Source organism: Larus michahellis, chromosome Z, assembly GCF_964199755.1.
Source record: "Larus michahellis chromosome Z, bLarMic1.1, whole genome shotgun sequence".
Lineage (NCBI taxonomy): Eukaryota > Metazoa > Chordata > Aves > Charadriiformes > Laridae > Larus > Larus michahellis.
Genome location: NC_133930.1, coordinates 40,105,120 through 40,132,630, shown reverse-complemented (window position 1 = coordinate 40,132,630; position 27,511 = coordinate 40,105,120). Strand labels below are relative to the sequence as shown.

At 37.4% G+C, this 27,511-nt stretch overlaps 1 protein-coding gene across 1 annotated transcript in view; it reads right to left on the bottom strand.

The window, feature by feature from the left end:
• The window catches only part of PCSK5 (proprotein convertase subtilisin/kexin type 5), a 253,931-nt gene that overhangs the window by 21,116 nt on the left and 205,304 nt on the right, over positions 1-27,511 (bottom strand). The window contains exons 21-27 of the mRNA XM_074569788.1: positions 25,671-25,773; positions 22,318-22,454; positions 20,125-20,322; positions 19,470-19,538; positions 7,571-7,613; positions 6,611-6,753; positions 5,187-5,387 (exon numbers count right to left, since the gene is read on the bottom strand). Of these exons, the coding sequence (XP_074425889.1) occupies positions 5,187-5,387; positions 6,611-6,753; positions 7,571-7,613; positions 19,470-19,538; positions 20,125-20,322; positions 22,318-22,454; positions 25,671-25,773 (894 nt within the window). The remainder of the gene's footprint in view (positions 1-5,186; positions 5,388-6,610; positions 6,754-7,570; positions 7,614-19,469; positions 19,539-20,124; positions 20,323-22,317; positions 22,455-25,670; positions 25,774-27,511) is intronic.

Genomic DNA, 27,511 nt, shown 5'->3' with positions numbered 1-27,511 from the left:
GTTCCCATGGTGCTCTAATTCTGCACTTTAAATGTCATAACATTTTCACATTTGGAAGACTATGACCCATTCTCTCCTGCTGATGATTTCTCTACTGTCTTCTGCCCACCCCATTCTTTTTTTTTTCCCCTCCATATTCTGAGACCTTTATATGTGTATCTACATAGCTGCATTAAGGTCCTTTTAAATAATCTTCTCAAAGCCTGAATTATTGTTTTCTCTCAAACAGTACTTTTTTACTGTTTTTGTTTTACTCTGTGTTTAGGAAAAGTAAAATGTGCAAGATGGATGCAGTTGGTCAATGGCTGCTTGTGGGAGGTTGCTCTTATTATTGGGGGCGGTATGTAATAGTAAACAGAACCAGCTGCTATTAGCTGTGTAATTTACTACAGCATATATTATCTGCATGTAAAGAAGCACATATTCCATTCTGAGTTTGCATCAGAAACAGACCTCATTCCATACCCATTGTTTCCCTTTTGAACTTTTCAGAAGAATGTGGTAGACTAAACCATGTAACCCACGAACAAACGAGTTTTTAGTGCAAAACGTCTAATCCAGTTGAAAGGGTGTGTGTACTCACTTGGTGAATCAAGCTTACACTAGTGTGTCTCCTGGCTTCCAAAGTCATTTCATCATCTGGTACATGAGATAAAATACAGATGTTTCACGCTAAAAACACAGAGCTCGATCTCTCTCTCTTTTTTTTTTTCCTTCCTTTTTTTTTTTCCTTTCTTGGCTTGCCCTGTCTTTTTAAAAGCCTGGATAACAGACATGGTCTGTTTCATATTTCAGACCTGGATATGACTTATTAATGATTCCTGATATGAGTTGAACTGTTTGCCCAGTGGAGTATACCCCCAAAGTAAATATCATTTAGAAAGTTGGTTTTTTGTATAATGTTTTGGTTGTTGGAGTGTGTGCTCATAAAAATTCATGAGTGGTCTGTCATTTATCCTTGCATAAGAAATAGAAGTGAAAGTTTAAACATGGAAAAAAAGTCTGTTCCACATTCACAAAGGTTTTAATCCTCACCTAGATGGACTAGTCTCTCAAATTGCTAAGAAAGTCAGACTCTGTGTTGGTTTCTCCATGGCAGGCTCTGATGTGCTGTCCTTTAATTTATGTTAGCCTTGGAACCAAACAAAACAACTGTATTTGTTTCACAAAACTCACTTTGTCCCATATGGTACGTCAACACAGTCACTAAAACCACAGTGGAACCCACTGAATCCATGTGACTGGAAGAGCCAAAGAGAAATGGCTTCATTATTTGTAAATACAGTTCAAGGTCTAATACCTCAACTCTCTGTTAGTAACATTTCTAAAGAAAAAGAGTAAATAGAAGACTAATGTAGTAAAAGCTGACGTAAACTACCGGATTTGGAAAATTTGTCTATCTTCCTCATTGTATTGTCTTCCTGCATTATCTGGGGCAGGGCATGTGCTGAGGATGAGCTTGGTGCGACTTCATCTTCATTCCCATGACACGGGTGAGGTTGTTTATTTCATACTTGGCCCCCCCCCCAGCTCAATCCCCCAAACTGGGAGGACTAATAATTGTCTGGCCTGTACTCTTTAATTAGACTTTTTAGCTTGAGCAGAGGCAGCTCTGCCATGGTGCTGCACCACTGTAAATGTGTTGAGGACACTGAGCACGCAGTGGAAGAGGCATGTATTGATAAACAAACAGAAAGGATGAGAGCCAAAAGCCAAATCTCAGCCACAGTCTTGCCCACACTGGGCTGCTGAACAAACCTGAGTCTGCTAATACCCCCTGAAGAATGGACAAGCTTCTTGAACCATGCCCATGCTGCATGAATGGCTACCCTCAGACAACAGATGAGATGCAAGATCCTAATATTTTGCTACATAGAAATGGCTCTGGAGAAAATTGAAGTAGCTGTAAAACAAGCTAAAGAGCTAAAAAAGTAAACTGTGTTAAATTATTTCGAGATCTACCCAGAGGAAGCAGTGAAAAACTTGGAAAGATGCCATGACTTTGCACTAAGGTATAAAAGAAAAAGTATTTCCTCTGTCCCCATAATCTTCTTTAACATAAATAATGGAAAAAAGGATTCCCTACAGATATGCTTAAGAAGATCTGAGAGAGATCATTGTTTCAGGCCAGGTATGTACAGGTATGCCAGCCAGAATCCTCATTGACAGTAAGTTTCAAGGAACACAGATGGGTTTTCATTTTGTCAATTCTTGTACCAATCCTACAGTATTGTTGAACAAAACAATAAAAGACAGTGTCTGTCTCTACTAAATTTTATTGGTTTTCAGAAGGCTTTTGACAATGAAGAAAATAATTAGAACAGGTAGTGAAACTTTGTTTCTTTTTCTTTTTTTTTTTTCTTTTAAAATTATCCATGTATTTCAAAACATTTTCAGGGTGTGAAATGTTCTGCAGTCTCTAACTAGGAACTACCCTATTAGTGTGACATACTGCTAGAGTTAAATATGGTTTGGTCCTGCATGAATCCTTTATTTTTTATTAAGGATCTTCAGCATGGAATGACAATTTCAAATACAGATGCCACAGTTGGAAATCTAGACTCAGCTGACATCTGCCTCTTGAATGCATCATCAAAAGAAATGAGTTAAAGTGTGATATTCTAGCCAAAAAGACAATAATTTAGATTTTGTTGTTAACTAGCAAATGAAAATGAGTTATGAGAACCAGATGATCTTACAGTATCTGAGCAAGAAACCTCACAAACTGTTGATAAATGTAGTTATTCAGAGTGTAATTTGTGTAAAGACAGTGACGATTTCATGAACATTTTGACTTGAAGGTTACTACTATTTGGAAGTCTACCCTGGTGGGAAAGTGTTCAAGATATCACTAAGTTCAACATCACTTTCTCGGCAGTTACATGGCACAGCTGCTGCCACGCTGCAGGAATCTCAGCAAGTCTATTCAAGAGAAGGTGAAGAGCCTCCAGCCAGGTTCCCTGGGCTCCCATCACCAGCTGCAGCAGGAATCCTGTGACTTTGGAGCAGTCATTAATGTTCAAGTCAGCACAACTCTGAGAGACATATCTCACAGGTGAAATGCCTCTAAGTAAGATGTATTTTAACCACTGGAAGGAAAGAGAAACCGTATGCAAGACAGAGGTTTCACAGCACAGCAATGCTGATATGTACAGAACCGCATCAGCTGCCTGCTCAAAAGAAAAAAGCTGACAATGAGTCACCTTGTTTGACAGCATGAGAAATAGATAACCAATAGATAGACTAAATTGCAGATGTGCCCTTTCCATGGGTCTGAGGTAGACAGTCTGAAATTGAAAGAATACTTACTCATATGGATGAAACACAAGGAAATGCATAGAGGACACAAACTTTCTATTAATATTTCTCCTTTTTAGGCCTCTCTGATCTTTTTCTGAAATGAAGAAATGTTATTCCTTTTGATGCAACATTTCTCCATAGATAGGCAATGAATAGGAATGGTCAATGTCTTTTCTGAAAATATTTGTTAGTATATTTTAATATTTAATGCAAGGTCATATAGATCTAAGGATAGTAATTCTTTGATGTGTTTGAGTCTAATAAAGATACAGGAGTCAGAAGAAAATTTGTATTTGATAGAAAATAAAGCTGTAAGGGCCCTTAAGTAATCTAGTCTCTTGCTCCACTCAGTAAACATCCCTGTCAGATGCTCTTCATGTGTTCTTAAAGATCCCTAGTGATGGAAACCCCAAAACCTCCTCAAATATTCTACTACTACTACTACATTATTCCATTTGAAAGTCCCCTTTTTTCCCAATGCCAAATTTAATACTCCTTTTCTGCATTTTAAGTTCTGTTTACCACACTTACAGAGACCCAATCTATTCCATTCTTCTTTGTGATTGTGTTCCTCTTAGCTTTCTCATTTAGACCCAAGCGCCTCATTTATCTCAACCTTTCATTGTAAATAATCTTTTCCCTAGATTTCTGGTAATCCTCACTGTTTCCACTCTAATAGGCCCACTTCTTTCTTTAAGCGCTGTGCCCAAAACTGGATGTGTTACTCCAAATAATGCTTTACAACTATAAAAAGAGTGAAAGGATTATACGACACTGACTTTCCTCTTTGTTTACTGTGATCAGCAAATCAGCTATTGAAACTCTAGAGGAAATTTTACCCTTTGTATGGCGTTCATACAACTAAAAAGTGCCACTTGCAATCCTAACTATTGAGATTCCACGTGCTGTAATGGTTTCACTTTAAAAAAATGAATATTCATAGCAAATGATCTTTAATTTGTGTGCTGGGGGATAAATTCACTATTAGCACTGCCTCATTTGGTAATATAACCTATTCAGTTGTACTTTATATAACTGACAAAATGGGAATGACAAATATTCTACTATACACTTTTCATTTAACACTTTCTTAACAAACAATTTGTGACAGTACAGGCATGCATTTGAAGACGTTTATGAAGGAAAATAATTAAAAAAATTAATACAGATCATTCCCTTCAACAACTTTAAATTCTAAAAACATTTTCCTTCCAATTTTTTTTTTTAACAGATAGTTGTTTTTCCTATGCTACAGATCAGGGAGCCAAGAAAGAACTGATTATTTTGTGAAGGTCATGGAAATGGCCAAGATAGGACAAGAACTGCAGAATGTAGTTCTACATCTTGTGTTTGGTCCCTTAGAGTGGTGGCGCATGCCTACGCTGTGGGGAGAAAGGTAAAGAAGAGAGCTTGCTTTTAAACACACAGTACACGCACACACACACATACATTTTATTATTTTCTATTTGCTACAATTTACATTCACTTCTGTGTAGGGAATAAATAGCCACAAAGCTGGTCTAAAACATAGCCTATAAAGCTCCCAATACTTTAGGTAAGGAACTCCCAGTAGATTAATCTATTATCCATTATCTGTATTTTATCTTTCCTATATTATTATCTTTTATTTTTTAAACTTTTATCTGTCCAGGTAAGACAACTCCCAGATAAGGAACACCTAAGTTGTATTAAAATGTTAGGCTATTTGCAGGAAAATGAATTTCGCTCTGTGAAACCAATGTTTTTGGTCAGTATATTTTTAAAACCACAGTGGGTTTGACAAAAGCGCAGTTTCACTCTAGATGCAAGACCTTGGTATCCTCTTTCTACAACTTCTAGTAGTCTTCAGAGAAACAGAAAAGATTAAGGGATCTGTTGCAACTTACCATTCCAGAACTTCCCATCGGGTGGAGAATTTCTTGGATTCAGACAGCGCCCATGAGATAGCTGGAAACTGTTTTTGCACCCAGTACAGTTCTTATAGCTGTACCCAACACAGGTTGCACAGCTCCTGTGGCAAGGTTCGCATTCTCTAGAGATGTCATCAGTGAAGAAGCCGTCACCACACTCACTCACACATGTGCCACCTGCAACAGAAACAGAGCCTGGCATCACGGTGTCTACTGACCCCTATTAATCCTAACAAGGGGGTACCACACCTATAGCATCTCTCTGTCTCCTGCCAGAAACGGTTGAAAAAAACCCAGCTTATAAGAACTCATTAAACTTTTTGTAGCTATATAAACTCCAATTTTTTGGCATGAAACTTAAATTCAGCTCAGTTGCTTGTGCAAACTTCACAACCTTCCAACCAATCTGCACTTAAATTTATATCTAGATGGGTTTTCATCCATACCCTAAATACTGGCATATACAAATCTTACGGAAGTCCGAATCTGAATAAAAATTTTATGCTGGAGTCCAAACTTTTATACTGGCCCAATACAAAATCTAAGTCCAGAATTCCCAAAAGTTTTTAGATACATGCACATTTTGAGGATTAAGTGAATCTCTAGTTTCTAGTGAATGTAAAGCTAAAGTTAGGTAAATCTGATTAAATTTAATGGTCGGCATACTGCAGTGAAGCCCATAGAAGTTGTTACACTGATAGCTTCTTGAGCTTCCTCCAATTTCAATTCAAAAAAATGTAGACGACCAGATCACCTCAGGTTGTGACCACAGAATTTTCCATGAGCATGATGCTTTTGTACTTCTCTACTGGCACTTTCAGCAGGCAATGCACAAGGTTTCCTGTGATTCATATTTGGCACCATGTCTGAACCAGACCTGCCTGATTTATGGCTTCGTAATAAAGCTAAAAGATTCCTGGTCTTGTGTGAATCTGATGTGGAATTTAGTGGTTTTAACTGAGCTCATGTCAGAGTGTTTAAGGCTTGTTACTTTATGTGGTCCTGAAAGTCAAAGTAAAACTAGACTTGCACAGAGTAAGGAAGCATTTCCATGTCTTTCTGTGAGTCAAAACCCCCTCCTTTCACAAAGTCTGAATCAACTACATATTTTTTGTACTTGCCCAAAAGAGTGGAAATGCATTAAAAACAAAACTAGAAAAAAAAAAGTGGAAATTTGTAGTCAAATATATGGAGCTTTTGAATCAAATAACTCTATTGGCTAACATAACCACCCTATGTTTATGCTAGGGACTCAATTCTGCAAAGTGCTAACTCCCCTCAGCCTCCACTATTTGCCATAGAAAAGATTTATGAATTTGAGAAGCTGAGTCCAGACTCGTTCTCTGAAGAAACAGTCCAAAATACTTTCCTTTATATGCCATACTTGGTACTTTGCTTACCTGAGAGATAAAAGCCTTCTTTACACAAGTCACACTTGTCCTTGTCACAGCTATCACAGTTGCTAGGACACTCTCTACATTGCAGAGAACTTTCGTCTCTGTAAGTATTTTCTGGGCAGTATTTATAACAACGCTGCTTATACCTGTAAGATAAAGTAGAACATCATTAGCAAGTTCCTTTTGAGGTGAGTTTGTTTCATTTATGTCTCTAGGTATGGTAATGGTAACGCTCTATTCTCATCCCCATGAACAGAAATTATTCCTCTAATGATAGATTCGAAGTGTATTTGTAGCTCTGTTACTTTTTCAACCGGTAAATATTAACAAGTCATGTTTTCTAATCTCAGCGTTCTTAAGTATAAATAATTCAATTTTCTTTTTTAAACATAGGCATAAAACCAAATGCATGCTTAATTAGAAATTACTATATTATGGTTGTAAAGAGCTGATCACTTGTAAAAATATATAAGCTAAATTGAATAGCCTTTTAATCAACATTTTCTTTTGTCATGGTAATTTTTACAGAGATCTCATAACTGTCCCTTTGAAAAGCAGGAGAGTTCTTTTCTTTGGTTTAAGTTACACTTTCAATTAACCTATGTATTTTTTCCTTAACCTCCTTACATTTTTAAGTGTGCCTGCTGAACTGCAACTACCAAAACTGGACACAATATGCTGAGAGCATACTAGTTCCAAATCCAGAGGCACTGTTCCACTTTTAGACTCTTTCTGTTCCATATTCCTGTCTTTGCATATGGAAAGTTCACATCAGTCCATAAGATTTCAAAGGCCATGGTGGTGAACGATTGGCTAGTTTTTCAGCATTTTCCAAGCCTTTTTCCAAAGTTACTGTTCTCAGATAGGCAACACTTAAAAGGAATGGGATAACATACAGATCTAGGCAGTGAAGCACACATTTTTGCTTCAGAAAAATGTATAGGCATGAGGAGCTATACTTACATATAGTAGTTCTGTATACATGTTATACAGATTCGTTGGTCATCTGAAATGAAAAACGTGAAATTATGTAAATAATAATCAGAGTTTAAAAAAAAATGGTGAAAAGAATTGTTGCTACACCATTTTTATGTTACTATCTCTCACGTTAAAACCACCACAACCATAACTAAAACATTATCACCTCTGAATCACTGTTTACAATTTTTGGAGATAAACTTTTCCACAATCAGGTCCTGGCTTATATTTTTGCAGTGACTTGTGACTTGAGTCCTCAGCATAAGGCAGCTAGAAGGTGCCGAGTGCTTGAGGAAGAGCTGTTCTGAAAAGCAGAACCTTCCCAGGAGCTCAAGTTGGGCAAAATGAACTCTTAAAATGAGACTCTAAGCTATCCAAATCTGTAGTTTCATCCTATTTCTTTATTTGTTGCAGAGATAAGTTAAAAGGTTTTGGCACCTCTAAAAGCAAACTTTTCAAAAACATGTTAGTAACCAGTTTAATCTAAAAAATCCTTAGCTAGACAAATACCTTTCTATAACGGGGGGGAGGGGAGGTGGAGGGCACGGCATTTGGGTAAACTTTACTTTCAGAAAACTAATTTTTTGCATTAAAAATTTTTGTTGAATGAACAGAAGAAATGTTATACAACTTCTTAAGACTGTTACAAAGATTGACATGGCTCTATGCTCACACACAGTGAAGAGTATTTTCTATAACCTTCCATTATCTTCTGTTACCTTTCTATTTCTTTTACCTTACTCAAGTATCCCAAAGGGAGCAGACTGGAAGGAAACGGAACAACCTGGTCGAATATATTTATAAACCGCTCTCCTATGAAGTACCTATAAATTATTTTTGATATTAATAGTACTCATAAGGCAAAATTTTCACTGAGTCTGTTTGAACTGTATCTACAATAAATCACACTTTACACACGCAAACTTATTAGGCAACATGGACTTGGTTTTGCAAGTAGTTCTAGCAATTTATTTATGAGGTGTAAAGTTTTACCCAGAAATGTTGCAGATCTGTGAAAATATTCTCTTTACTGTTTAGAGCACAAACCGAAACAGCAATCACCTGATCTAGTGTTCTTTGCATTAATGTTAAGACAGAAAATACTCTTACAATATGGAAATATTTTCCACGAAGTCTTCCTTTACTTCTAGATAAAAGACATTTGGTTTGTCCAGGGCTTCTTTTTGAATGATTTCTGAAATACTACTACTGTTTCTGCAAAAGGACACTTCCTGAGATATTTTTTTCCCCAATTAATTTGTGTGTGTTTTTTTCCTTCCATTGTTAGGAGCCTGGCTGATATGGTGATAAATAAGCACATGTATACCTTTTGAAAATTGTCATGGCACTGGCACATACAGTCCTTATGTTTCACTGATGGAAAAAATTGAGTATGCATCAAAGAGACATTGTTAAAATTACTGGGGTTGCTTGCGGGTTTAATGACTAACTCTCCATGTACTTTCTGGCTTTTATGAAGAAAGGACCCTTTCCTGTCTTGCCTGTGGGAGTTTCTGATGACATTTTTCTTTCCTAACTGCCCTCTCAGTTTTGCCTGTATGGTTGACTATCTATATAGCTCAGTTTCAGACAGATCTCAGCAGTAACTGCAAACAAAGACACAATGTCTGGTTGTCTTCTGGAAAAAGATTAGAAAAATTAAGTATTAAGTAAGTGACCATTAAGTAAAGACTGTGTATTTTGAGTTGGTTTAGGATCTAAGATAAAGTATCTAGGAATGAAAGGGTAAAAACAGTTCGTTTAGATTGCGGATTAGGATATCTATTGTGGAGAGAGCAAAAAAAAGTATCACAAATACCACTTGCATCCCCCTGCTTACACAAAGCTTAGTCAGAACTGGTAATAGTAAATACCTTATTAGAAGGCCACAAATTTTGTAGGAATAACTGGTTTGCTGTATTTCACTTGGGAATGCACTAAGTCTTTCTTCAAACCTAAGATTTTGGAGCCCAGGGGAGAATTTCTTGACAATTTTGTAAAACAAAAACATGCAGTCATTGGGGTAGTGCACCCCAAGTTCATTTGCCAGTTTGTCTACTATATTATGTTATTTATCAACCCTTACGGAACAATTGTTCTTTCTCTTAAAGACATAAGCACTAAATAGAAGCTCTACCACTCTCTAAACTTAGTCATAGTTTCAGAATTTAAACTGTTGAGCAATAATGAACATATTTTAGAAAGGAATGCAAAGAGGGTAACTGTCTGTTAGCAGGGAGAGAGAAAACTAAATATGCTGTTCCTGCAATAGCAAATTTGATATTTAACACACGCTGTGTTTCCAAAATCTTGGAAATGAATTTTAAGAATGAACTAAGTCTTGGGAATTTTATGGATATATATGTGTAGTTCTTCAACAGCAGCTCCTTTAAAACCTGTCACAATCGGTTCTTGGACTAGCACTAACAAGCATCCTGTACTCACTGAGACCTTCACTTGCCCATAAAATAATGATATCTCGGTGGTGCAAAGTGGGTTGGTTACTATGTCATGCTCCAAAAGGCTTCTTGTCATGAGAACTGCTAATATTTTATCTGTATTTTACAGCTTCCATTTGCATTGATTTCCACTATGTTGAGCCTATGCCACTCTTTTGAAGACAGAAACAAAAGTGATCTTGACAGCGTTGGAAGCAGGATTCAACCATTTTAAAATATAAGGCCTCAGACACAAACAAGTCCTCTGTGACTTTCTGGTTTTATTGCAGTTTTCTTAGATAAGTAAAGATCATCTAGAGTTCATAGAAAGAGTCGTTTGGTTTCTTTCCTTGTCTGTAATAAACTGCTCTTCCTGTTCCCTCCTCCAGCCCCTGCCCTTCTCAAGTACAATACATTTGGAGTGCAGCTATGTTATAATACAGAAAAGGTACATGCAAAGCTTAAATATTGGTCAAAGGCCAAATATTCATGCATTCTGTTGGAACTCTCTGATTTGAAACGAATTAGTGTTTTTTTCTGCTCCAGGAGGGAAGTACGGACATTAGCGTTACAAGCATAGCATTGTTGTGCTGGAAGGCTATTTTTGTTCAAATCTGTAAAGGAACACTGTAAGCAATTTTTTTGGTAGTATTACTGTAGAGGCTTAATGAAATATCTAGTACATAATTTCACCTATATTAAAAACAAGCTCCAGAGCATTTTGGAAACCCCTGTCACTGTTTCACTATGTTTGAGTGCTCATGGTATTTAGACAGATCCTGATTCTGGAACCTTCACATGGCTAGCCCTCTGTATTTTTGAGTAGCACTTACTCAAGGTATCCCATCTAATTAGACCCAGATCTTGCAATGACTCCTATGCATGCTTGACTTTATCTACTGTATACAATAAAGCTGGGAGTTGAAGTTAAGTGCAAGGGTACATTTTGCAGGATCTGTATTTAGACTGTAACTTTTATTTTAGCTTCCTGTTTTGTTTATGAACTTTTTTTAAAATTAAATTTCCTGAACTATTTATTGGCTCAGCCGTGAGCCTAGAATGTGCTGAATACACTCAGCTTTTTTTGCATTCAGGAGAAGTTCAGGATATTCACTGCCTGGGACTTAATGCTTGGTTTACCTTTCTTTTCCAGTTTAATTAAATGTAATGACTGAAAATGATTTTATATTACATTGCAGTTTTCCTTGAAGGGCCAGCCTGCAGTAATTGTTTAATTTCAACAGTTACTGCTAGATTTTATTTGCCTTTTACATTCCCCTGAACAATAATTTACAATAATCTAAAAAACGTACTATAAATTGTACTATATCACCAACAAGAGTAATTATATATTTTAACTACCTTAGACCATTTTTTCTTTAGTTTTTATGGCAACTCAATTAAAATAACTGAAATTTACAATCCAAACATAATAGGATTTTTGACTAGACAGGGATCTAACTGAAAACTCAGCTTTCGGTAAGCTTTAAAAATTAAGATTTCTGTTATGAAACGAAGGACTCTGGTTTGGATCTTCCAGTTTGTGTGGGAAGGTATTTGTCTGTGTCTATTTGGTTGGTTTTTCACCTATTTTCCTTTTTTTTTTTTCCTTTTCTGTTTTGTCAGTAAATCAGCTTTATCTTCTTTTTTCTCATTTCTGACATCATAATTTATTTTGACAAGCCGTGTTACCAGGAGATGGGAGAAGAAGAGATTGTGAATTTTAACCAAGGAAAAAGCTGGGTTCTGTTGTCAGTTAGATTTATATGGGGGAAAAATGGCATCAGTACTTGCTCTGGCCAAAACCTACAACTTTGATTCAGCCAAGATATTTAATGAATTAAAAAATACTTATTTTTAAGGCAAAAAAGAAAAAAAATACTTTGGATAGACTTCATCTCTTGCAAAAAATATACTTTTACTAAAATTTTGTCTATTTAGTTTTTTGTATTTTTTTTTATTTAAATTAAAACTACCTTTAATTAGGATGAAAATGAGACAAATAAAAAAACCCAATGTTCTGAGTGTTATTATTGCTGTAAAGCAGATTAACTATAAAAATCACACCGGTCTAATTTCAATTACCTTACTCTAAAAGGGGAATAATGTCACTTGCTGTTGCTGTATTTCGTTGATAAAATAAAGGGAATGAGGAATATTTTCTTGATCAAATAATGATTTTAGTATGTTGCAGTTAGAAGTAGACATGAAGTGCAGATAAGATGAAATGAAACCAAAGACCAACATGATAATATGCATTACCTGGAATAGTTCCACGGTTTGTATGACTGAGGTGAAATGTTGATAAATACATAAATACTTGTATGTATGTTGATAAATGCATCAAATCTGGGGACAGAGTTCACTGCGGGAAAGCGATGAGATCAGGAAACTTTAAGGAATAGAAAATTTTAAAAACTGGCTTAAAAAGTAAATACAGAGTCAGAATGGCTCACCAGACATAGTTGACCAGTGCTGTAGTGAGATTTACACCACACATGAAGCTCAAAAATGTTTGGTCGGTGGCTACTGAGCTAGATGAACTTTTGGTCTGATGCAGTATTTTTCTTCTGTGTTCTTATTTCTACAGAGAACTCTAAACTAAAATCTGGAGTATTATGTGTTCGCAGAACTCATGGTTCAATCTCGTATCTTCAGTTTTTCCAATGACTTGCCCCAAGTCTGGATTTTGTCCAGGAAGTAATTTTCTTTCTCAGAGAAATAAAAATTTCAAAGACAGCGTGTTTTCTTTGATACATACATCTTGTATCTTCACTGTGCAACAAAATTCTCTTTTACCTATACTCTAGGAAAGACAACATCCTCTGATGTAATGTTCTGCCTACACTGAAATGTCATCCTAAAAATCAGAAAAGAACAGTTCCAAATCTTGCTGGGTATTCCTTTTGCACAGATTGCATATTCTCATTCCAGAAGCCTGTGGAAACGAGTCCTATTATCTGCAAATCTAAAACCTATTCTGCAAGATTAACCTCTTGAGGAAGATTTACTCTGAGATAAAAAAGGATCCTTATCATAATTTTCTCTGGTATTTTGAAAGCCAAGGTCTATTCATCATCAGGGAAGGTTTGAAGAAATGAAGTTTTCCTTTGTGTTTCTTAGGTTGCTAGGGGTACCAGATCACTTTTTACTCATTAATCATGAGCACAACTGCCAGAATTGCAATCTGTACCTGAGTTTGAGTCTGTTCACAGTGCTGCCCTTTCAGCTATCTCACAGTTTCCTTAAATCTTCTCCAAATACCTTTTCTCTCACTCTCACTACCTTATAGACTGTATTTTCCCCCGTCTCCCTCCGTTTAATGGATCTCATGGAGCATTTGGATTATTGAGTCTCACTTTCTGCCTTTATAGCTGTATGTTTGTACACAGACCTTGTAACCCAGACCAAACTAAATAGTTATGTTCTGGATAACCTTTGAGAGTTGCTCAGGCTTTACTTTGCTAAAATAGAGTCACATTTTGGCCTAGATGCCTATTTTGTAGGCTTTTATTCTCAGGGACACTGCTCTTTGGGGTTTCTCAGTGTTTGCCTCTTTTGTAAGGCAAGTGTATCCTTGAAAAGGGAGAAGTGTGGTGGCTATTCTGAGCGTTCTTCACTCTGCACCCTCACTGAGGAGCGCTTTATTCTCATTGTTAGCCTTTGAAAATAATCCTGTTGCAAAAGCTGGAAAAGCCACGTTGTGCTGCTCTCTGCAGAACCTGGGATGGGTCAAAAGGCAATATACATGGTATTTTGCTACATGGAGATGAGGTAATCTCTGGGAAGCCGTGAGAACCATTCATATCACAACATGTCGTACTTTCGCAAGTTGGTTGAGGTGAGTGGAAGAGAATCAGCAAGTGGGCGAGTAAGAATTGGATCAGGAATGCATAGCTCCATGGGAGGACACTGGCAGGAAGGCAAACAAATTGGGACAAAGCCTGACTTTCACAATCCCTTCTGAGAGGGAGGCCTATCCTTCTGTTGACTCCTGCGAATCTACCAATGATCCACCTGAGCTCCATGTGCTGCAAACGTTTAGCTCCTCAGTGAACCAGGTGCTCATAGTTACCATTATTGGTTAATAGGGCAGCAGTTTCTGCTTGTGAAGCGTACATATGCCAGTCTGTAGATATTGCATATCAGAGAAGTTTATCACTTATCTTCATAAATACTCATATTTTGTGTCTGTTCATTATGTAGGCGCAAAAGGGCAAATGCAAATTGTATAATTAGAAAGAAAGAGAGAGATGAAAGTGTTTGAAAAACACTCTGGTCCATGTGTTGTATTTTAGACATATCAAATGTGGATATTGATGGCTGTTATGTTCTTGAGTTGTATTGGCTCTGAAATTCTCTTAGAATATTTACTTTAAGTGGCTCAAATTTTGCAGTTTTACCTTAGTGTTCTTTTCTTGTCCTGAGTGTTTGCTTACAGCTGACTGCATTCTAAAAATGTAAGTTTGACTCTGAAGAAAGTTTCTGAAACTCATTACAGTTTTAAAAGTTTGGAAAAAATATGGGTGGTATTCTGAAGTGATCTAAATTTGCATTGAGAGGTAGAAGGTAGATGTTGCAATGGCACAAAGACAACCCTCCTCCTTAATTACATTGTTTCATCAGAACTTTCTCTTTCAAAAGCTACCTTTGTGAAGGAAACTGTATTTAATTTTGTAGACTTCATGGTGTTTTCTGGTGCGCACCAGAAGACAAGTCATTAAAATTTAATCACGGCCTGATGTCCAGAGGTGATGAAGACCTGCAGTTCCCACAGATCTAGCTGCATTAGAGGGAGAAATAGCTCATTGGTACTCAAGAAAGTAGGTCCAGAGTGTCCAAAATTGGGTTATCAGACCTGAGGTACCAAAGTAATAAAGATAATCCTGGAAGTGTGGACTGGAAATTTATTCAGCACACTTTCTTACAGACTGTTTGTCCAATTTTGTATTTGCGTTTGCTTGCACAACAGTAGGAATGTATTTGAAGCTTGTAAGAATTTAGGATTAAGTTTACGTATTGAAGTCACCCTTAAGACTTGACTTGTCTTTCGCTCTCACTTCAGTTTCCAATACCTGTGCAAGAGTCTGCCTTTCAGATCTCATGGAATGCCACCTGCTTGAGCGTGCCAATTGGGCTAGTAAGGCAGCAAGCAGTCAGATGCATTCGAGAGCATGTGGGCAGAAGAAGGTAAGGAGCTGAACCCTGCTACGCGTAGCCATTGCTTTGACACTATACACAAAGCCATAGATACTTTTGGGATTAGTGCTCTCTCAGGCAATTTCCCTATTACGTATGCCAGCATTTAATAGTGTCTGAGGGCAGAATGGTGTCTGTGAGCATTAGAGATTCTTTATCTCCTTAAAATATGAGCAGCCTCCAAATTTATGAAGTGAATCAGAAAGAAAAGTATCACCTGAATTTAAAAGAAAGCGTCATCTGTATTTAAACTACAAAGACTTATCTGTCCTTGATTAAGTCTCCCTGACAGTCCCTATCTTTGCTTTTAGACCTTCAGTGTAGATACAGTAAAGATGTATTACCACACTAGAGCCCTAAAACAAAACCGGGTCTTAACTTGGAGGAAAACACACAGATTTTACTTCATTTCCTGAGGGTCCCAGAAAATTTTATAAACACTGTCAATCTTCCTTGTATCCTCATGCCTGGTGAACACTACCCTGCAGAGTTAGTGTTAGAATGTAAAACCTGGGTGGGTTTTACATTCTTCTCTGAAATGTCTGACATGGGATGTACAGTATCAAACTGATATAAAACTATGATATAAAAGTATGTCTTAATGTGACTGTAGGGTCACTACTGAGCAAGAAGAGAGATTTCCCATGCAGCCTACCTCTTTTCTGCTGGCACCTGGCATCATGCCAGAAGAGAGTAAATCTTACTCATTTTTTTGCCTTCACAAAGCAGGACAACATTGCCCAAGACTGCGGGTGGTGGTTTAATCTATTCTTTCATGCCCTGTGACATATATTTGGGCCAAAAATTACTTGTCCTTCAGGCTAGTAGGAAAATAGGCAGTTCATTTATCTTAATTAGCATATGTATCCCTTTTTAAAGTTAGACCTGTGTATACAAAAAAGAAAAAATATATCAACTAAGCTTTGTAATTTGCAGACAGTAAGAGAATCACTTGTATTTCGTTGCTCCTAGCTTACAATATAATGTCACTGTGGTCTGATATTCCTTTTTAAATTTATATAGCTTCTATAAGCTAGAGATCCTGTACCGGTATAAACCAAAGAAGTTAATTATATCTATCTTTTACAGTTTATTTCCAAGGATCTCAAAGCACTTCAGAAAGAGCAGGTGCCTGATGATTTTTCTTGTGAGGGAACGGTCTTGAGTCTTTTGCAGATCTGTAAGTATGCACGAAATGTATTTGCATTTGTATATGAATAACTACTTTTCAGTATGTGAACTATAATTTTGACTCCAATTGCTGTGATTACTACATTTTGCTTCCTCCTTTTTTTTTTTTTTTTTTTTTTTTTAAATAGAGCATTTCCCAGAGCTTTCCACTGCAGTTCTAATAGAAATGTTCATAGCATTGGAATGCTTTTCCTACTCCTGCTCTACAGTTGTTACTCAGATTAAATTCCTCAGTGGTGTTGAAAGGAAGATAAGACAAAAAGAGACTGCAAAATCATGCAGTGTTTGCTTAATTTTAAAAAGAGAGTCTGTAGAAAGACCATAAAGATGTGAAACAAGATGTATCAAATTTCATATTTTCTCCCCTTGAAATTTTACTATTTTAAGTTATTTTTATGGCAGTGTAATTTCTTTACAACTTTCAAAAGAATCCATTTCTGTTTTCCACGAGAGGTACAGTTCAGCTGTTTTTTTTTTAATCAAAGTCTCTAAATATATCAATTTTCTGATAAGACATGAGAAACCTATTACTGTGCTCATCTTATCTATGAATTAAGCTATTGATATGCTAGAAAACTCATTGAATATTAAGAGCATAACCACAAGCAAACAGCATCTCTACCTAATTCATTTTAAGTTTGAAGTTTACAGGTCATGCTTTATTTCAGGGACACATGGTAATTTGCAAAAGCTGCTTGGGATATGCTTTTAGCCCACTGCTGTGCTTCTGTTCCAAACAGAACTAACATTAAACCAACCTCTTTGACTCTCAATAACATATGCATCGTAACAGCCATAGAGTTTCCTTAATAGTATGCCTCTTACCAAACTCTGGCATCTTAGCACTTCTGACTTTACTCAGCAGTGAAAGTTTATTCAGTCTTTGTTTCACCTGCATCCATTCCGTTGATCTTTGAAGCTTTTGGAAAGACTATTTTAAATCAGAACTTCAAGTACAAGAACCTGAGAGTAAATATGTAGTGAATATTATGAATGATTAATATTTAGGAGATGAAAGATCTTCTCAGGACAAAGGTAAATGAGTACAGCCCCTTTTTGTGTATGTCAGCTGCCCGTGAACAGTCTTATAGTCTCCTTATGCAGGCTTATTAAGCTCAAATACAAAGAAAATCAGCTTCTGACTTAACTTGCAATGATTAGTTTTAAGAGAAGCTACTATTCATAGTGCATTTCACCCCAACTCAAAGCAAGGGTTGGCACTAAATAGTTGCAGAAGAGGTATAAAGAATTTTTAGTCACAAGTGTTGTGAAGAGCACTGAAAATTTTACAATAGGGGAAGTAACATCTGATAGCAGCAGTAAAGGTTGGTATTGAAAAAGATTTTTCTCCTTTAACTTCTTCTCTCCTTTTTTCTCCCCGCAAGGAAGCAGACAGCTGACATGAGCCTGGAAACCATGCCATACCAAAAAAGACCGCAGTGTAGTTGCAATCATGTTAAAACTTGGTCCGTCCAGCTCTTCATTCAGCAATATAGAAAGCTACAGTCACAGAGGAAAGCATTAAGCTTAACTGCATTCACGCAGAATGGCTGGTCACCAGAGACATAGGGAATTTTATGGTATGACATATTAGACTGGATGACTGATAGAAAGAAGTAAGTAGTATGTGATGAAAATCCTTACATAAGTTTGGTATGCATGAGCATTCATGATAGTCTTGTTTTGCAGGGAAAAAGGACACAAAAGGAGAAAGAGCATTGAAACAGTTGTGACTAGTGCTGGGAATTAATTTCTGGATTTGGGGTTTTTTTTTGTTTGTATATTTGGTTTTTTTTCCTTATGAGTTCTTTCACAGTTGTCTTTCCTGCTGTTCACTCTCCTTTGTATAGCAACATTCAGACCCCTGGTACTGACGGTAGTGCCTGTTACACCAGGCCTGAAAACACAGGCAGGAGAAACCAGAGAGTCCATTATGAACTCTTTTGTCTGTGGAAACCTGTCTGAAATCAGGGAGAGGATGGATAGTCCTGGTAGTCTCCAATTTTAGCACTTTCAAAAACGGTCTTTGGAAATATAACAAATCAAGTTTGTTCCTTTTTTTAGAAAACAAGTAGTAATTACAAATAACTGTTTGCAGAGCAGTGATTTGCTCTAGATTTGCACTGAAAGAAGTAAAACTCAGGTCTATTTTTTTTCTTCTGTAAAATCCTTCAAGGAATTTTTAGAAAGTCTTACTTTCTGTGACACAGATGGTCTTATCAAAGCATCTTGGCATATTAGTACTCATTCAGTGCTACTTTACGTAAACTCTGTGCTTTCTTGAGAAGAAATTTGTCTGAGAGGTCATAAGTGAAGACTGCCTTTCTGATGGGTCACCCTGTTGCCTCTCAGTCTTGAGTTGCTGATCTGTCCATACAGCCACCGGAAATAAAATTTTCTTAATGTAAATACGGTGGAAACAATGAATAGTGATATCTTTTAAACATTTTTAATCCTCTGTCAAGGTGAAAGATTAGATCGAGTTCAGTAAGTTAAATGGCTTTGATCTGAAGACAACAAACTCTCTGTCAACACCATAATATGTTGAGAAGGAACTTACTTTTTCTAATCCAGCATGAAAAATGAATCAATGTCCTAGCATTTTTTTAAGGTAGTAGCATTGCTATTGCAGGGACTTGCTCTTGAAATTTAAGGTCTGTCCTTATGTCTATTTCCTTAAAGAAAAAGCACAGGCTAATGATCTATTTTCAGGCCTCGAAAATTTGCATGTCTTTCATAAAGTTCTGTGTCTGACAATGGCTTCAGAAAGTCAGTAAATCTCTCAGCCTGAGTGTGGCATTCAAGCAGGAAAAAAATGTTGCAGAGATTAATAGCGAAAGTAATACAAAAATTATTCTTATTTATGCTGGAGATACAGTTTAGAAATGGTATTCAAAAATAAATACACTGGGAAAAATACAGTTTACTTGGTGAGCGAATGCAGCAGTGATTAATAGCTCAGCAGCATGCACATAGGCTTGTGTCAAGACAGGGAGGAGGAATAATTTTTCCCTACCTTAAGAATAAGGATAAAGGTTCATAAAGGGAATATTTACCCATTTTGCAGTTCTGGCATCCTTCTGAACAAGGTATGCAATCTTCAGAGTCAGGATCTTCCACTTCACCTGTGTTTTGCAAATCACCAATTTTGGGTTAATTCCAGATACTGGAAGGCCAACACTTGGAAGCACTCAGCAAGGTCCCCAAAAATAAACTTTGTCCAAATCCAAAAAGGAGAAAGATTCACAGCAATTTCTTTTCTTATGTTGAGATAAAGACAGTTTAATAGAACAGTAATGGAAAAGGAAAATAATAGCTACAACAACAACAATCATAGTAAAAGAATATACAAGACACAAGTCGCTCTCACCACCTGGTGAGATGGTTGACCTTCCTGACCTGAGCAGTGATCATGGATTTCTGCCCCCCAGCCAACCCCTGTTTATACACCAAGCATGACATCTACGGTACAGAATATTCCGTTGGCCATTCCATTGTTCTGTCTATGATCCTTCTCAGCTTCTACGGGAACCTGAAAAAAGTCCTTGACTAGTATAAATATCACCTATCAACAACTAAAACAGTATGCACTGACATTCCTACCAAATCTGAAACACAGCAGCCACTAGAAAGAAAATTAACTCTATCCCAGCTGAAACCAGGACACAAATTAAATAGAATATTTGTTAACTCCTACTGAAGGATGCTTACCTTCTCTACAACTATGCTTCTGACATATGTTTTGAGTAAGGTAGTAGCCTCTGAAACATCTTTTGCAGTGGCTGGTGTTCAGGCACACCTCACAGTGGCCAGAGCAAGCCACGCATGTATGGTCTGAATGGTAGTGACCTGGAGGACAGCTCTCTCTGCACTCCCCATGATACAGGAAACGTTCAATCCCTCTTCTATCTGTGTGGCAAAACAAAAAAAAAAAAAACAACAAAAAAAAGGAAAAGATTTAAGCAACAGAGGACATTTGGGCAGCTGATGATGCCGAACATTTAGGCACTGGTGCTGCAGCTGATGAGAATATTTTTCACTGACTGCTAGATTTCTAGATTTGCTGTTTTACTTCAGATGAGCTAAAATGTATGAAAGTTTCATGACCTCAAACCTTCCACATTCCTGGAGATTTATGACATAAAGATGTGAATAATAACTGTTTGCGTCCATCATACTAATAAAGAAAGGATCGAGGGATTTCCATTACTGAGTGCCCTTGCAGTGAACATACAAGTATTTGTATTCTATTGTACCTGTGGATGTAGAATTGCCATTAGGAAAGTGAAGCTACCACCTCACCTTTGGGAAGGATCACTCTGTGTCTGTACTAGATTAAACTGTAATCCTCATCCCAGTCACAGCTAGAATCTGTAATCACTTAGATTTGAATATGAGTAGCAAGCGTACATCTATTTGCTACCAGATCAATAGCATTCTTCAGTGCATGGGGAGCTGGGAGGTCCCCTACTTCAAATCCTTCTAAATGAAACCTGTGAAAACACCTACCGTGCCACGTGCCATGTGCTGCAACATGAGGAGTTTTCCAATGGCTTACCATAGAGAATAAATTACTTACATTATTGTGCTAAGTGTGTTTGATTGCTTTTGCTATAGAGCAAGAACTTGTTTACCATAATTTATTTTTGAAACTGCAGAGAAACCAGCTATAATAGGGAATAATTGCTGCACCACGGCAGAAGTATTCAGACTTTGTTTCTTTTACTTTTCATGTAAAAATCTTTAGAATGATCTTTTCCAGCCTCCTCAGGGTGTGACTCTCACCAGTGTCTTCGTTTCTTGATATGCAGAAGTACAGAAATTTATATTGCTGTCTACCACAGGGAGGGACTTGGGGAACAACTATACAAACTTCTCCTTCACGTTGGACCTGAAGTGTCATTTGAAAACTTCATCTACTCAGTCACATTTCCCAAAGTGAGAAAATCAGTCTCATCATCAATATGACAAATTATTGCCAGCCATACCAGTGTTTTCGGGCAATCTGGACACTTATTACTAAGTAAATCCTGGGCCATTAACAACTAGGACTGAAATGGAAAAAGCAGCTGAAAGGAAAAAGGCTGTGAATCCATTGTGAGTCCTCAGAAAAAGCTGACCAAAATTTCCTCTTTATTAAGTGAATTGAAAGTTTAATCTTAAATACTCATTTCCAAGGGCAGTTCAGGCTAGTTACACATATTTGTATGTAACAGCCTCAAGTTCTTTGCCCATCAGGTGTTACAGAGGCGAGAGGGAATAATTTTTAAAATGGAACTTCAAAAGGAAAAGAGTTGCTTTGTGGAACAGCCACAATTTTAACATTACCTTCTCTCTCAACCTGAGCTCTATAAAAATGTGTCCAAAAGACAAGTTTCTTTGTGTGTTAGGGGTCAGTTTCTCTTTGCAGGCCCTGTTTGTCCAGCTGTAGGGACACAGCAGTCTGCAGTGGAACCCACCATCCTTGTTTCCTAGCCTTCCCCAGACAGATGTTTTGGAAAGCACCCTGGGTCCCTGCCTGCTTGTGCAAGCTTGCTCCATTTCAGTGTAGCACATACTGTGTAGAGGCTGGGCGAGGCATGGACGGAGCTTTCTTTTCCAGAGGCAGGTTTTCTGTCCTTTTTTTTCCTGTGCGACTTTTTGTTTCTGTTAACATAGCTTCTATTCAAAATATACCAAGGGAAAATGCACAAAGATGCAAGGACAATGCAGAATTGTGTTTTCTTGTACCTTTTTAAAAATAAATTGAGTTCCAACTACCTTCAGGGTTAAAACAAGATTATGATGCAGATCAGTAGCAAAAGCACTACTTTATCAGCTCTAACAACTGGGCCTGAGAGCAGAAAGAAAACGGAACTTGGAGGCCAAGGAAGGGGAAAAGCTGCAAGAGGAAATCCTCCTTACCTGTTCCACAAGTGGTGCATTTGTTAGGTTCACTTCCACTGCAGTCCAGGCAGGTATGATGGCACAAATGACATTGACCTTTGAATTCAAACTTTCCTCTGGGACACTGCATAACACAGCGACCATCATCAAAGACTCTTTTGAGGCAGAGAGAGGCATAATTACAAATTTAGCAGCTACCTGTTCTTTAAATTTAAAGGAAATTAACAAGATACCCAAGATACTCTTCCTTCAATCTATTTACAAGAGGCTTTGCACTTTAGTCCTTAATTTTCCAGATTTTATTCATTGTATTTACTAAGTGGAAAGTCAACTGTGTTTTGAACCTGGGTCTTAGACTTTCAAAGATTATTTTTTTCTGAGATTTTTCTAAGAAAAATCACCTTTTGGTCCTGTACCTAGATGTCTTTCTACCACAATCCCTGCAGTGGTCACTTGTGTCTGTTAGCAGGAAAGCAAGACTTGGTCTTTCTGTGTGAAGGAACGATCCTTCTGTTGAAATTTCCTGTTAGTTTTACTTTAAAGGCTTCCTGTGAACAGTACTGCAGCTTCACTAATAATGACTTTGTACATAAAGTCAAACATCTGTCTGAATCTTGGCCTTTAGGGGCTGTATTTTTAGACTTGCATATCTGCAAACACTTAGGAGTTCTGCTGCTAAATGTTCTTCTTTTGCTAGGTAATGAAATATTTACTAAAGAATCCTTTTATGCGATGAAAATTTCTGGTCCATTTTTCACCACTGCTTAATGTCTACTGGATTTAATCTGTTGGGGAGAAAAGTACAGAAGCATCAATACGGATATAACTATTAAAAGAATATAAAACAAGTTGGCTAGAATATAACAGTGTTTTCAGTATTAAGAAAATAAGAGAGGAGAGACTGTAATCTTCCACACTTAACTGCTTTGACCACTTTGTTATACAAGGACTTGGGATACAATTTCTAGAGAAGCTGAGCACCGTTCAGGATCTTAATACAGATTTTGAGACTATCAACTTGTCTGTGCGCTTCGCGAACAGTAGGCTTTCCATAACATTAAGATAGTGCATGCTTCCTTGGAGCCAGCCAATGGCATTAGAGAATGCCTGCAATATGCCTTCATAAATTTGAATTGCTATGGTCATTGTCAGGTTTATTCTGAAAGAAGAGGAGAAAAATATCTGCAAAGTTTAAAACCAATTTTGTCAAATAGTCTTTGAAACCATTTAAAATTTACCATGATTGGAAAAGTCTAGGCTTATGAAGTGTAAAGGTGGAAGAACAGGCTAGCATGCAAACAGCCCTCCTGAAGTGCTCATAACAAAGAAAACTTAGGAATTGATTAAAAAAACTTCTGAGGCTGAAGGCAGGCTGCTGGAGGGAATCAGTATGAGTACATGAAGTATTCAGCAAAGCTGTATCTCTGCTCTGCAGTCTGACAGTAATATAGTCTTATGCAGACTGTAGTTCATATAGCCATACCTGCATGTTTAAGACCATTATTCAGCTTTTCTTTGGGGACTGGAGCCCCCTCTGGTTGGATTCTGTGCAAATGGGACAATGTGATGGAAGTACTGGAGGTAGCTGGGCTAGGCTGATATGACACACAAGTATTACTGTGTGATAGCCAGCCTTACAGACAGCTCACACAGTGGTAAAATACGTTTTTCTTGCTTTTTGTTATGTTGCCACTAATGGAAGACACCAGCAGGTCAGACCTTGTCACTAACCTTTGTAGCTCAAACAGTAAGCAGATGGACGAAGAATTTGTGAAAATCAGTTTGGCTGGACAAAAAACTACAATTCCATAATTTTTTAAAAACAGGTAGCAGCATTTTGAATTGTTAAACAAGAAGATGATCTGACAGAGATTTTATTATGAAAGAAAGTGACATCTACTGAATTTTCACAAAGAACAGGGATTGTTCAGTGTTTTCATTTTCACATTATTTTCAGTAATCCCCCCCAAGTCTTTTCATCCTTTTCAAAGAGGAAAGGTAGGAAAGCACCACTGCTGAATTTTAGTCTGCATTATCTAATGGCCACTCATTACTGTCTTCAATAGACACCCTCTGAACCTCTCAAGAGCAACAGGATTTAGGATTCTGTTTCAATTAAACAGGTCTATTTCAAGTACATAACGAATAACGTCCATTGGAAAGATTTACTCTTTAGCCTCTGGGGGAGATTTTTCTTTATTACTATTTCTTTTACTACTGACTGTCCTAATATGACTTTTTCTAACAGCTTTCATAATGTGCAGAAGAAGCACAGAAAGGTTTTGGAGACCTTGGATACCAAAATTGAAAACTGCTAGAGGATTTGTTATGGTGGAGACAGCAGCACCCTTCCAAAAGGTCACAGAGACCTCATTACTGCAAACACCTAGGTGGTTTTGCCTAACAGTATGCTTCTGTACCTTCTTTGTTTTGCAAATACCTCTGTGTAAAGCTCACAAAATACGTTGTTTTGAAACACGGACAATCTAATTTTAATGCAATTGTGAATCAGAGAAATCCAGTCTGCAGTCCAAAATTCTGCCCAGACTTCCAATGTTAATGCTATTTCTGACGTAACACAACTTAATTCAATACTGTTTCCTCAGTTATGAATTTTTTGGGGCTCCATTGGTCCTGGTGTGTCTTTTATTGGCATAGTCATACCATAGATATTTGCAAGGTAAACTGCAGGATTGCTTGAGGATTTTTTTTTCTCCGTGCCTTACAGGATCTGACTCTGATTTCATACCAGTGTAAATATCATCTGGCTACAAGGCAATCCAGTGCAACAGAACCAGAGCTATCAGTGTGAGAATAAAGCTATTGGTAGGACAAGAGTTTAAACCCTGTAGACTCCTGGATTAGGTGCGAGATGACCTAAACATAACCCTCCGATCTGCAATGTCCTGTGGAAAAACTTCTTTCTGGTTCTGTTCACTCCTCAGGGCAAATTAGAAAAATCAGCCTAACTTAAACCACCTCAGTTAGGGGATGTGTTTCGGTGCTATCAGTATCTCCCAAATTAGCTGATTGCTAGCCTCCGTGTCCATATTCATGCCTTGTGTGAATCTCCATAGCTGCGTGCACTTAGAGATGCCCTAGACTCTTGTTACTAAATTTGTCACTGTTGTGATTCTAGCAATTATGATTTTGAAGGAATGACTTTTTGAATGAATTTTGAAAGGAAGACTATTTCACATATTTATAGAAATTTTTCTGTATCTGTGGGAATTGTCTGGCTAAACATCAACTGCTTCTGTAGCCAACTGTCTTGTTCACACAACACTTGTTTTCTCACTTGCACTGGTTTTCTTTGCCCTCCAGATGATGATGTGAGCTCTTTGTGCTGCACGGTGCTAGGAGACAGTTACCTTGTGAATGGGCAGCTGATGCACTTGTCGGGCTCAGGTCCAATGCACTTCTGACAGGATGCTTCACACAACTGACATTCTTGGGAATCATCAAGATATTCCCCTAGTAGAAAAAAATTTGTTTATTTCAGATCAACATCTCATGTTAAAAAAAAAAAAAAAGGAGATGCAAAAAAATATAATATGTAAAAGGAATTAGATCTGCTTTGAATTACTGAAACAAGCACATTTCCCTTTGGTATCAGGAAAACAAGTACAAACAAAACAGGATGCTCAGAATTAGTAGTTTCTAGTCCTTATTTATTTATTTATATTTATTTATTTTCCATGTGAATCTGACAGAGTGTGATTCTTGTTGTTTGGGTTAATACCATTTCTTCTGCATCAGTAGAAGCAACGGGACTCTTTAAGATTTGCCATGGAGAGTTACATCAAAACCAGTGCTACCAAGGAGTATTCATTACCTAATGTCCTTTGGTGCAGCTGCAACGTGCTCCAGATTGCAAGCTGCAGGGCAAAGAGTGTGCTTTCGTGGGTGTGGGGTATGTTACGTGAGGAGAAGGCCTTAAGTATGCTTCCATTAGTCAGAGACATGTTGATGCTCCCCAAACCTCTAGCTATAGCATCTTTTGTCCCCCTCCCAAGCCACTGCTGGAAGACTCCACACCTAAAAGACCTAGGCTCTCATTTAGTCTGAATGAAAATTTGGTACCCAACCGCCCATTTGGACTTGAAAAAAAAGATTTTCTATTATATGAATTGTTGCCTTCCAGATCATGAATGCAGTAGCACTACTATGACACTGAAGTGCAAAGTTTGCCTCTTTATTTACTGAATATTAATTAAAATATTGGTACAAACTGGTAAGCTGTGCACTTCATAACTCTCAGAGCATTAATCTGGTAAGTAGCAGGAATACTGTATCTGTGTGCAGCATCATGTGGGGACAGTAAATCGGTTTATCAAGCAGTTCTATAAAGCTCAAGATTGGGTCTTTTATGTCATTTTTTAATGGAAAAATTTGTTCTAACTGAGTCTATATATTTGAGCGAATTGGCTGTTCTTTCGTTCTTAAGTAATGGAAGAGGTTGGGCAGGGAGTCCTATATGATACATAAACCCTGCAGTTTCTATGGATACTTCAATATGGAGAAACTCTTTCCACTTGCATTGCTGCTGGGAAATCTAGATTTGGCAAACACAGTGAACTTTAGGCGTCAAAATGCAATTGTGGAATGACTTGGTTTTGGCTCGCAGTTGCAATGAGTTCCTCACATTGAAGAGCAAGGACACTGTAGGAGCAACTATTGCTATGACTGTAAAATGATGTAGGAAAGAAACATTTTCTAAAATACTGTAAATTATGCTCTTTGACCTTTGTGTTTTCTACTCCATATATTATCTGTATTAAGAATTTTATAGTAGTTGAAATCTCTGGTACAAGATATAAGCTAGGATAGTACTGGTCTCGCTTAAAGGGATGGAAACTGTATAGTTAAAAAGGCATACCAGCTGAAATGTCCAGGCAACTGTGGGCCAAAGCTGAAGTACCCAAAATGTAGGTAAAGATACAGTTTTCATTTTGTGAAGGTTTGTGTGTCTTCTGAAGAAAGGGAAAAGGTAAAAGACGAGCCAAAAGCCAGTGACAGAGCCACATAAAACACAAAGACAGTGGTCCTCAGAGGCTGGTCTGAGATCAGTGCCATCTGGGAAGGAGTTCAGAACTGAGAGCAAATGAACAGTCTCTTGATGAGGTCAGGGAAACAGAAATCTGCGTGTGCATACACTTTCACACGTTTTTATAGTTCTCATTATCCAAAGAGGATTTTGTATATATGCACT